This window comes from Conger conger, chromosome 16 (assembly GCF_963514075.1).
Source record: "Conger conger chromosome 16, fConCon1.1, whole genome shotgun sequence".
Lineage (NCBI taxonomy): Eukaryota > Metazoa > Chordata > Actinopteri > Anguilliformes > Congridae > Conger > Conger conger.
In genome coordinates this window covers 6,761,544-6,774,043 of record NC_083775.1, presented here as the reverse complement: position 1 = coordinate 6,774,043, position 12,500 = coordinate 6,761,544, and the positions used below count along the sequence as shown (strand labels likewise).

The following is a 12,500-nucleotide window of genomic DNA, read 5'->3' as shown; positions in this document are numbered from 1 at the left end:
CGGCGCCCCCTGTCTGTGGTGCACAGCACTGTGCGCCAGTCTGGGCAGGTACCCCCACGGCGCCCCCTGTCTGTGGTGCACAGCACTGTGCGCCAGTCTGGGCAGGTACCCCCACGGCGCCCCCTGTCTGTGGTGCACAGCACTGTGCGCCAGTCTGGGCAGGTACCCCCACGGCGCCCCCTGTCTGTGGTGCACAGCACTGTGCGCCAGTCTGGGCAGGTACCCCCACGGCGCCCCCTGTCTGTGGTGCACAGCACTGTGCGCCAGTCTGGGCAGGTACCCCCACGGCGCCCCCTGTCTGTGGTGCACAGCACTGTGCGCCAGTCTGGGCAGGTACCCCCACGGCGCCCCCTGTCTGTGGTGCACAGCACTGTGAGCCAGTCTGGGCAGGTACCCCCACGGCGCCCCCCTGTCTGTGGTGCACAGCACTGTGAGCCAGTCTGTGTTTGACTGCCATCTGGGGCTGTATCACGGCACAGGAGTTAGCTGGAGTCAATTCAAGTCCACTCAGTTTTATTGGTATCGTGCTTTTTACAGAAGACTGTCACAGATGATTTACAGAGGAGCAGAAGCACTGTAGCACAAGAGCAAATGCCAGACCAAACTCGCACACATGCGCACACACACTAACACACACTCTCACACTCTCACACTCTCACACACACACACTCACACACACACTCTCTCACACACACACACACACACACGCACTCTCTCACACACACACACTCTCTCACACACACACACTCACACACACTCTCTCACACACACACACACACACACACACACACACACGTGTGATTACTTGGTGTAAGCGCACGCAGTCTTCCTCAGTGTTGACCCCTGACCCCCGTCCCCTCAGACGGACCAGATGAACGTGGAGCTGACGGCGGAGCGCAGTACCTCGCAGCGCCTGGAGGGGGCGCGCTCGCAGCTGGACCGCCAGAACAAGGAGCTGAAGCTGAAGCTGCAGGAGCTGGAGGGCACGGTGAAGAGCAAGTACAAGGCCAGCATCGCCTCCCTGGAGACCAAGATCGGCCAGGTGGAGGAGCAGCTCGACATAGAGACCCGGTAATGGGAATAATAATTATGACAACAATAATAATAAGGGGCGACATGGCTCAGGCAGTAAGAGCAGTCGTCTGGCAGTCGGAGGGTTGCCGGTTCGATCCCCCGCCCGGGCTGTGTCGAAGTGTCCCCGAGCAAGACACCCCAACCCCCAAATGCTCCTGACGAGCTGGTCGGGGCCTTGCATGGCAGCCAATCGCCGTCGGTGTGTGAGTGTGTGTATGAATGGGTGAATGGAGAAGCATCAATTGTACAGCGCTTTGGATAAACCGTTTAATAATGATAATAATAGTTATGGCAGTGATGATTTTATGTAGTGTATTGGCTGTTTCTGTGGTTGTAGTCTGCCCAGGGACTGCAGAGGTAAATTAGCTGCTGGCTTACTCTGGTGCAATGACCTTTTAGCACTGCGCTGTCCCTGCAAAAATAAGCAATAAAATAAAAATGATATTGATAGTAATAATGAAAATAATAATTATCATAATGATGATTTAATGTAATGATAATAGCTGATACTTGCATCCAAAGTGACGTACAGTTGATTAGACTAAGCAGGGGACAATCCCCCCCTGGAGCAATGCAGGGTTAAGGGCCTCGCTCAAGGGCCCAGCGGCTGTGGGGCTCTAATGGCGGCTGCACCGCCGGGCTGCCGGCCTGCCTGTGAGCGTGCCGTGACCTCTGACCCCTGACCCCTGACCTCTGACCCCTCTCCCCAGCGAGCGGCAGCAGGCCTCCAAGCTGGTGCGGCGCACGGAGAAGAAGCTGAAGGAGGTGGTGCTGCAGGTGGAAGATGAGCGCAGGAACACGGAGCAGTACAAGGACCAGGTACCGCTCTCTCTCCCGCTCTTCTGCTCTCTCTCCTGCCGTTCTGCTCTCTCTCCCGCTCTTCTGCTCTCTCTCTCTCTCTCTCTCTCCCCCGTTCTGCTCTCTCTCCTGCTGTTCTGCTCTCTCTCCCGCTCTTCTGCTCTCTCTCTCTCTCTCTCTCTCTCTCTCTCTCTCTCTCTCTCTCCCGTTCTTCTGCTCTCTCTCCCGCTCTTCTGCTCTCTCTCCTGCTGTTCTGCTCTCTCTCTCGCTCTACTGCTGTTCTGCTCTCTCTCTCTCCTGCCATTCTGCTCTCTCTCTCTCTCTCTCCTGCTGTTCTGCTCTCTCTCTCTCTCCCCCGTTCTGCTCTCTCTCCTGCTGTTCTGCTCTCTCTCTCTCTCTCTCTCTCTCTCTCTCTCTCTCTCTCTCTCTCTCTCTCTTTAGAAAGACGTATTTATAGTTGTAGTGGTTGTTGTGGGTGTGAACGGACGCTGGTGCCCCCTGCAGGCGGACAAGCTGAACTCCAGGATAAAGCAGCTGAAGAGGCAGCTGGAGGAGGCGGAGGAGGAGGCGCAGCGGGCCAACGCCAGCCGCCGCAAGCTGCAGCGCGAGCTGGAGGACGCCACGGAGACGGCCGACGCCATGAACCGCGAGGTCAACTCCCTGAAGAGCAAGCTCAGGTACGGCCGGCTCCCGGGCCAGTGTTCCAGGCTCATTCCCAGCTCCCAAACCCCAGCCTGAATGTTCCAGGCTCATTCCCAGCTCCCAAAACCCGGCCTGAGTGTTCCGGGCTCATTCCAAGCTCCCGCCCCCGGCCTGAGTGTCCCAGGCTCATTCCCAGCTCCCAAAACCCAGCCTGAGTGTTCCAGGCTCATTCCCAGCTCCCCAAACCCAGCCTGAGTGTTCCAGGCTCATTCCCAGCTCCCAAAACCCATCCTGAGTGTTCCAGGCTCATTCCCAGCTCCCAAAACCCGGCCTGACTGTTCCAGGCTCATTCCCAGCTCTCAAAACCCAGCCTGAGTGTTCCAGGCTCATTCCCAGCTCCCAAACCCCAGCCTGAGTGTTCCAGGCTCATTCCCGGCTCCCAAAACCCAGCCTGAGTGTTCCAGGCTCATTCCCAGCTCCCAGACCCGGCCTGAGTGTTCCAGGCTCATTCCCAGCTCCCAAAACCCATCCTGAGTGTTCCAGGCTCATTCCCAGCTCCCAAAACCCAGCCTGAGTGTCCCAGGCTCATTCCCAGCTCCCAAAACCCAGCCTGAGTGTTCCAGGCTCATTCCCAGCTCCCAAAACCCATCCTGAGTGTTCCAGGCTCATTCCCAGCTCCCAAAACCCAGCCTGAGTGTCCCAGGCTCATTCCCAGCTCCCAAAACCCAGCCTGAGTGTTCCAGGCTCATTCCCAGCTCCCAAAACCCGGCCTGAGTGTTCCAGGCTCATTCCCAGCTCCCAAAACCCAGCCTGAGTGTTCCAGGCTCATTCCCAGCTCCCAAAACCCAGCCTGAGTGTTCCAGGCTCATTCCCAGCTCCCAGAACGGCTGGTTTCCTGGTCCAGTTTGTGAGTGATGTTGCTGTTGGGCCCTGTGGTGAACGGGTGACCTGGTGAAGTGGCTGTGTGTGAGAGGAAGCTCTAATCGCAGTGCTTCGCTCCGTTTCTCTCCAGGCGTGAGAACTTGCCCTTCACGACTACGAGACGCATCGTCAGCCGCGTCGAGAGCGACGAGGAGAGCGAGACCAAGAGCGAGACTCCCGATCCCCAGCCTGAGTGAATGATGTGCCACTGACCTCCACAGTGCCACCGTGGGGCTGGAGGAGTGAACTGCAACTCACACACGTACACACACACACGCGCAAACACAACAGACACCCAACAGACACCGACACCCATGAACAATTACCTGGTAACAAATAATAGCGCTGTCAACAGATTCAAACTAACGCCAAGGCACTTGACAGTAACTGACCCATAATCACATTAAATATTGTCCATGGCACTTGCCGATGGACAGCAGACAATCTTTCTGGTGCATTCACCGAGATGGATAGACAATCCTCACACACACACACACACACACACACACACACACACATGCGCACACACACCACACGGTTTTCAGACAATCAGCAGACACGCATGAACAGGGGCCAAATTGCTCTGCCCTCTCTTCTCTGGAATTTGAATATGATGATATTTTTGTAAGGAAACATTCCAATTGTGTTGTCCAGTTTCTGGGTCTATTTTTCTAACTGAATGAAGAAACGGAAGAAGGAAAAATGGGGAGGGCGGGTGGGAGGGGGAAGAAGGAAACACAGGGGACCAAAGTAACATTGCAATCTAGAGATTTGTATTTTATTCTGAAGTTTTTATAATGGTTAAAACTATGGAAGTACTACAGGTTAATGTACCCTTTTCTCTCTCTTTCTCTTTTCTCTGCACTTGTGATCATAAAGGAGGTTTATGCGCTGAAATTTCCTCTTAAATTTAGCAGCACTTTGTACCGTGCAGACTTAAGTACTTAGGGCTTTGTGAGATGGTAGTCTAGCGTTTAATGAACACGCATTTTCAGGTCCACGCGCAGAGGCACGTAGATGTTCACGGCAGCACAGCCACCATTTTCGGGAGCCTGCGGGTCATTGCACGTGCCCCTGTGAGTGGGCAAGGCGGGGGTGATTCAGGCCTTTAGGCTGCTGATTGGGGGCTGAGGCATTTCCCCCACACACGGGGGGGGGGGGGGGAGAACACGCCATTGACCACTCGCAGGGGCTGGGGGGGGACCAGATCGAAAATTTAAAAAATCGTAAAAGCATGCCGAAGTATGGCTCAAGCTCTAAGTGTATAGAGACATGCTAGCTCAAGCACCGTAGCCTTAGAAACCATAGTTAAATTCTACTGGTAGTTATTTTTCAGGGGGTTTTTTTGGGGGGGGGAGGGGAGGGGAGGGGAGGTGGGTCCATGTCTTTAAATTTATACTTGCGCCTTTATTACTGTCAGTGTTTTGTTATTGTAATATGCAAAAGCAGGGCTGTTGGGCGACGGAGGTCCGTCTCACTGCGCACACTGTATACTCACTGAGCACGGCTTCGCACCAGATTGACGGAGAACCCTCTCTCTGAGGTCATCCATGGTTAGCCCCTTCCCCCAAACCTGTCCCTGCATGCCGGTGAAAGCACTTCAGCCTTTTCTCCATAGTGCCTTGATGCTGCTCACACAATAGCCCCGTTTCCCTGACGAACATTCCCGTTTCCCTGTCGAACATTCCCATTTCCCTGGCATTCTCATTTCCCTGACAAACATTACCGTTCCCCTTCCTTTAGTTTTCCCTTTTCTCTGCCCCCAAAACTGGCGGGTGGGGTGGGCAAATCGCCCCTCCAGAAGCCTGGCTTGTGGGCTCTTTGAAAGGAACGGGGTTTGTTGCTTCACAGAAGGTTTGGTTTGGGGGAACCCGCGCGCTGTGTTCAGTTTAGCTTCTTTTTATTTTCGTTTTTCACTCACACTGCTGGGAAGTGAGAGAAATTATCATTATCAATGACGGATGAATTTAATAATGAGTCTCTCTCGCCGGTTAACTCTCCTAATCCTAATTTTGTACTGTTCATTTGCTCTGCTGCTCTGAAGAAGAAAAAAATGAAATATATATAAAATAAAAAAAAGATGAATCTTGAATTGTTGGTATTATTGCAATAAAGATGGCTTTCTCAACTGCTACGTATGACTGATGTTTGTTTTGTTTTTTTAACCCCAAGTTCTTGGCAATTAAGGTTTAGCACATTTTACATTTACATTTTAGTCATTTGGCAGACGCTTTTAATCCAAAGCGATTTACAAGTGCATAGGCTCTACCATATGGTAGCACAAAGTCTTCAAACTTTACGGGATGTCCATATTTTCTTTGGGATTAAAGTATACAATCATTCATAACTGCCGAACTATTGCCGCTATCACTGAGGGGTCCAGTTACAATGTTTTGCCACCTGGGGGCGCACAAAACACGGTTTTGCTTTTACTTTCGCCACCGTTTCAGAAGCGAGTCGAAACTGGTTCTGCGGGGATCATAAAAACCCAAAAGATTGGGAAAGAAGCGATATGTCAATGCGCTCAAGGAGTATGCATATATATTTTCTAAATAATCAAATGGTAACAATTTCCCCCCGATATTTTAGCACATTATACCCGTTAGAAATAAATTGTCTTATGTTGAAATGTATACTGTTATTGAGAGATTTTAGGGAGGGACACGGCTCATTTATTTACTTAAGAGTAGTAACGTTAATTGAAACTGATGCCGGCAAAATATTTTCAGTCAGGTCATTGAAGTGCAACTTCGTTCTATGACGCAAGCGTACTGCTACCGAACTAGGTCTCACACGTTTCTAACATTCCATATAAGTCCCGCCTTAATTCAGATTGGACGAATAAGAACATAGATTTGTGTAATCTATCCAATCAGTATACGAGATTTACGGGGTTGCGTCGCTTAACAGGTCGGTCTGAACCAATCATGACTCTAGTTTTTGCAACAATTTTACATCATCTTATCATATAGAACTTTCCCGGAAAGGGCTGGAAGGTTGCGCCTTGTTGATAGCGTTTTAATGACTAAGTAGCGTTGTAAAGTTTCTATACTTTCTACATTATTATCTAACGTCATATCTTTGTAGGACCCTTTGGTCGTTTTTTGAACGTCTCTTGGTTTTACTGTCCACGCAGGAAAATAATAGCCTCGCTGCCTCGCGATGTAAACAGGAGTAACGTTAATCTAAAAGATACCAAGCAACATAAACCTGTTTAAATTGACCTGTAAGGTGACCAGAAATTGCTGAACGGATAGTTATAAAGTCTAGCCTCAAACTTGTCTGGACGTGGCTGTCAAAATGACGGCTTGGGTGGTTCGCCTTGGCCCGTAGACGGAAGAGAAACGACCGGGTAAGTACTATCGACCTGTATAGCTACAGATAACGGCTTAAATGAGCTAATTTAGTCAGCCATTAGTTGATCAACTAAACCGAGAACATGAATTGTATGAAATGATGTGCAATAATAGTAGTGATTTTAAAATAATATAGCTTATTAACTGTTGCTGTAAAGTTTCATTCAACGTCACTTGTCCTGTCTTCAAGGGTGCACTTCACGCTGCAACGACCAGCTCAAGCTATATTTCGAAACCAGCTACCAGCTCAGACAAGCTACCAGCACTAGCTGGTTGACCAGTTCGTAACCAGTTAGGCCGGTGTTAACACCAGCTTTGTCATGCTGATCGACCAGCTAGCTCCTTTTTTCAAGGTGGTCGAGCTGGCATAGCTGGATTTTACAGTAACAGTAAAGCGCTGTTATTCGTTTAGCTAGCTAACTTTATTGGACCCTGAGGGTTGTCCAGTTATTGGCTCGTAATATGAATTCCGATAATGTCACGGTCTGAATGGTCTAACTCTGAACCAACGGCAGAACTTACTCCTGTTGTTTATTATGCCCAGGTAAATATGACCGTCCAATATGGATTCCATTTAATAAATAGTGCTTCTGGGAATTAAACTACTGTAGGAATTTGGTCCTTATTAGGAAGTAAAACTAGTAGTCCGATATTCAGGTTAGCAACAATGTATTCAAATCTCAAAAATAGTCTTTAATTACAGTATGACGCATACCGCGTAAAAGCAAGCCAGGGCAAGCTTTAGCGTAGTGGTTAAGGTACATGACTGGGACACGCAAGGTCGGTGGCTCTAATCCCGGTGTAGCCACAATAAGATATGCACAGCCATTGGACCCTTGAGCAAGGCCCTTAACCCTGCATTGCTCCAGTGGAGGATTGTCTCCTGCTTAGTCTAATCAACTGTACGTCGCTCTGGATAAGAGTGTCTGCCAAATGCCTATAATGTAACGTTATGTAAAGGCATTTCAAGTACAAACTCATGTTAGAAAGGAATGAGCTTTTCTGCCCCAAACCTCCTGATGTAAAATGCAAGTACTTGTCCCTGATTGGGTGACAGGCAGACGAATACACATTATTTTGTAGGAATATGATGCGATCAAGGAAACCAAATGGTCATTGTCAGCAAAGCAGACCGTGAACCTCCATTGATCATTCAGTATGGGCTTCCTAACCCTCCTTGATCATTCAGTACGTTGTAGTGTATTGTAGTGTACAGGGGTGCGTATGGAACGACTTTGTATGGCGTATGGCATATAGCTAGGAGTCGACATAGCATTGGTTTGGAGGATTAGAAATGAATAGTTTGCCTGTCTTGCATCCGCACGCTTGCGCCGGCGTGCTTCTCATAATGCGGTTGACAGTGATTTGTGATTAGTTAATATGTAACTGTGTGGCGTTCGCTCTGTAATCTGTAACGTTGCGTGAGTCAGGTGATTTGAACTTCGCAATAAAATACTCGCTTGACAATTGCGCGTTATCCGGTGTTGGCGGGCAGTGTCTCTCCCCCTGTGCACGGAGCTCTACTGTTGCGTGCCTTTTTTTTCTCTCTCTCTCTCTCTCTCAATTTTTTATTATCACATTTGCTACAGGACAACGATTTTGTGTGTTATGACTATTGTGTTTTTAATTTTTATTTTGGATGCTGTTTTTTTTTTTTTTTTTTTTCTCCCCCACTTTTGTTTCGCGCATAACCAGTGCACCAGCCCGGGGCCGACGGGGATTAACATTAGACTGAGGACAGACGTTCCATGATACAGCAGAATCCGGGGGAGAGTACTAGTGCATCCATCCACAAGCAAATGGAACTGGCAATGGTGAGTGTGTGTGTGTCTGTGAGTTTTGAAAGTGTGTGGTATACTTGTTAGATGAGAATAAGTTTTAAGTTATCTGCGTTTCGATCAAGTTGTAGCCTTCTCCTTCTCGGCTTTGTTGCCATCAACCTGAAAGGTCACATTTAGTTCCAGACTCACTCTGGCCTCTATCCTAAATATAGTCTGATACACTCGCGTGTCCTCAACAGCACCCTGGGTGCAGACGGCTCTGTTTTGCTTGATTTCACGACCAAATTGAACTCCATCCTACCATCTAAACTGCAATGGACCTATTTCTGTGAATATCGCCTTTCCCCAAACCCTCTGGACTGAGTTTAAATATTATTTATTCTTGTATATGTATATGTGTGTGTATATATATATATATATATATATATATATATATAAAAAAAAATTTTTTTCTTTTTTTTTTCAAGTGAGTGAAACAAAGAGGGGGGAAAGGAACAGGTGTGCCTTGAACCCTGGTCTCCTGCATGAGCAACCCCCAATCTACTGGGCGCCAGAGCTGCCTTTTTCCGTATACGAGGCTGCGCTCATTTAAAAAATAAATGTAAAAAAATCCCCTGATTAATTAGAAAATATGTATGCGCGACAATATGACACAAGATTAGCCCTTCGACGTGACCGTCTGCCCGCAGGGTGCTGTTGAGGGCGAAAACTGACCGATACATTCTCCCACAATAAGAGCTGTCATTGGGGGCTGGGGAATCGAACACTACTCCTCTGTACAATGCCTCCTAACCTAGTATCACTCTCCTATGGTGCCTCTCATGGTATACTTGTAGTTAATATTGATGCAACATGATGTTGTAGTTCTTTAACAACATCTATGTTATTCAAGTATCGCTTCGAGTTTCTCATGCCATTCGTTCTCATGTGAACTAGACACAATGTTCTTGCCCGTGGATAACTGAAACGGACACTTTTTGGAAAATGTGCCTTATGCAACGTGTTCTGTAGTTGTTCCACTGACCTTAGGTGTGCCCTTACTGGAGGTCGCTTTGGACACAAGCATCTGCCAAATAAATGATGTGATGTACTATGAAGAATAGAATGGACCACTGGAGCGATTAGGACAGTTTAACACTGCGATAAGATTGGGATGAGGGGCAAGTCATACAAACGTTATCAGGAAAAATAAACAATTGGTCAAAACTTTGGCACTCTATTTCGTTTGGGTGTATGCTGGTGATTTGGAATCGTCTATAAAAGCCTGGGCCTCCAGCGCTAAAAGAAGCACACACCTTCTTCTAATGCTTTCTGTATTCATTGTTTTACAGTGTGTGCAATGGAAAGTCAAGAAAATCACAAGCCATCATGTGACTGAGATATTGTTAATGGGTCTGTTAAGGAGGTGCACTTTTCGTGTACCATTTTTTAGTTGACATTGGAAAATAAATAATATGAAGCATCAAGCTGAACTAGATTTGAGTCCATTTTAGTGTGTGAGTCCAGTGCTATAGCTTATTAACTGTCCAGTCCTATTTTGGACCTGCAAACCTGCCAGTCTGCTTTTATGGATGGGCCATTTCACTGGCAGGGTCCTTAGTTTACTAACAGCAGCTTGGATAGCTTTCTGTTCACAGATGACCAGGGTTAGCTTCAGAGAACGGTGACATTATAAATGTGTAATAAGTTACTGGTGAAATAAATGTTTTATGTCCAGATTAATGAATAGTCCAGCATGAAGGAGACCAGGATGGCCAGATCGGGATCATGAACACTACTGAGCTGGGTTTACCCAACATAACTACAGTGAATATTTCAATCACGAAAGTTAACTCTGTCCTCCTTGTTAATGCTGACTAATCCTCAACACTGTGTATTAATGTTGTAAAAGCCCGTTAATAATGTTGCATTTATGTTGTTCACTTTCTGGAGTTTTTAAAGAAACATTCACATTTTAGTCTATGGTTTCTTTTGGCCCATCCAGGTTGTGTGTGAGGAAGGGTATCTTAGACACTCAGAGAAGTTTCTCATGACCTGCCAGGTTCACATAAATAGAGTCAAGGGAGGGGGGCAGGGCTAGACCCCGCACTCCTATTGGTCAACACAAAGTTGTGAGTGATGTAATCATCACTATGACACCCAGCTCAAGGGAGGGGCCTGACAGAAGGTCAAAGGGCAGAGGTGGGGCTGTAGGGACCAATAGCAAAGCAGTAGGGCGGAGCTGCACTCTCCCACAGTGCACAATTACTTTATTATAATCATTTATTTTATTATATCTGATATTATGTCTGATGGCTCTAGAGATATTACACTGCAATAATACACAGAGCTGAGTTATGACTCTGCATTTTTAAAAGATGGCAGTTAGCTAGTGTGGGAGAGTGTGAAGAGGCCAGTGGCTGGGCATTGTTTCTCCATTTGTACGTATTATATTTGTACGTGTATTGAGGGAGACACACACATACGCCGAATATTGCTGTAATTTTTGGTATCGGTGTTTTTGTTGTTGTTGTTGTTTTCTTTACATCTAAATCAATATTTATCATCCATATTGTACACGTGGACAGTTGGGCAGAGAGTGATGCAGGAGAACAGGGTTCAACAGGTTAAATCAGCTAGCAGCCACAGGCACGTACAATGCCTGTTATTCTGAGTGTGAGGAAACGGGCAGGGTTTACACAGTGATGTAGAAGCGCCAGGAATCACTGCGTATACGAGGGGGTCAGATGTGTGTGTGTGTGTGTGTGTGTGTGTGTGTGTGTGTGGCAAAATGGACATGGTTTCTCACAGAGTAAACATTCATACTCCGTGCAAATTGTGCCGTCCATCTGTACCTCTGTGACAGTGTGTCTGTGCTTTTATCGTTGCGTTGCTGGTCCTCATTTACTTTTGACTTATTAGCTTATCTAAAATGAGTTAAATCAGAGTTCATGGGTGGAAGAGGAACATGGCTGGATTTTTACTTTCTGACCCCTGGACTTTCCACTTTGGCTAAACGCTGTCATGTAATATAATGTAATGGAGTGTAATGTCCAATAATGTAGTGTAGTGTAATGTTATGTAATGTAGTGTAATGTCCAATAATGTAGTGTAGTGTAATGTAGTGTAATGTCCAATAATGTAGTGTAGTGTAATGTTATGTAATGTAGTGTAATGTTATGTAATGTAGTGTAATGTTATGTTATGTAATGTAGTGTAATGTAATGTAGTGTAATGTTATGTAGTGTAATGTTATGTAATGTAGTGTAATGTTATGTAATGTAGTGTAATGTTATGTGATGTAGTGTAATGTAATGTAGTGTAATGTTATGTAATGTAGTGTAATGTTATGTTATGTGGTGTAATGCAGAGTAGTGCAGTGCAGGCTGTGCACACTTTAACCCTTTCCTCTCCACCCCCAGGCACACCCTGCTATAAAGGCCTTTGTGTGTGGCTCTCTGAGCGGGACCTGCTCCACCCTGCTGTTCCAGCCTCTGGACCTGGTCAAAACACGCCTGCAGACTCTGCAGAAGACCAGGACCCCAGGGTGAGCCTCAGAACATCCAGACTCTTCTCTGTGTTGAGTCTTATTGTAAAGACTGTGAAGTTGTGTCATAACTTGTTCGCTGGGATTATATTTTTGCTAGTTTCATTTGCTTCGTAAGCTGTTTATTGTTCCTTCGTAAGTGTGTATTATTCTATTGCTATTGCGTGGTATAAAAACAGTTTTAGATATGCTACTTTGTCAGATTCATCAAATAGGCCCTGGTCCTTATCTTTGTTGTGCAGGTAGCAGTTGAAATTGTACTTCCCTTTCGGGTCTTTCAGCGCACTTGTCCCTGGTTATGGGTATGCACTCTGTTGTACGTCACTCTGGATAAGGGCGTCTGCCAAATGCCATTAATGTAATGTAAAGAACCAAGTTCTGAAGTCCCTGGTGCCTCTCTCT

General features: G+C 47.0%; 2 protein-coding genes across 5 annotated transcripts in view; both read left to right on the top strand.

The window, feature by feature from the left end:
• The window catches only part of LOC133114521 (myosin-9-like), a 55,457-nt gene extending 51,315 nt beyond the window's left edge, over nt 1-4,142 (top strand). For all 4 annotated transcript variants that reach the window (XM_061224003.1, XM_061224002.1, XM_061224005.1 and 1 more), the window contains 4 exons: nt 863-1,071; nt 1,785-1,893; nt 2,377-2,549; nt 3,527-4,142. In XM_061224003.1, the coding sequence (XP_061079987.1) occupies nt 863-1,071; nt 1,785-1,893; nt 2,377-2,549; nt 3,527-3,632 (597 nt within the window). In that variant the 3' untranslated portion in view covers nt 3,633-4,142. The remainder of the gene's footprint in view (nt 1-862; nt 1,072-1,784; nt 1,894-2,376; nt 2,550-3,526) is intronic.
• A 2,248-nt stretch (nt 4,143-6,390) lies between these two features.
• The window catches only part of LOC133115233 (mitochondrial glycine transporter B-like), a 10,581-nt gene continuing 4,471 nt past the window's right edge, over nt 6,391-12,500 (top strand). Inside the window, exons 1-3 of the mRNA XM_061225039.1 lie at nt 6,391-6,787; nt 8,487-8,605; nt 11,974-12,098. Coding sequence (XP_061081023.1) covers nt 8,540-8,605; nt 11,974-12,098 — 191 coding nt within the window. The 5' untranslated portion in view covers nt 6,391-6,787; nt 8,487-8,539. The remainder of the gene's footprint in view (nt 6,788-8,486; nt 8,606-11,973; nt 12,099-12,500) is intronic.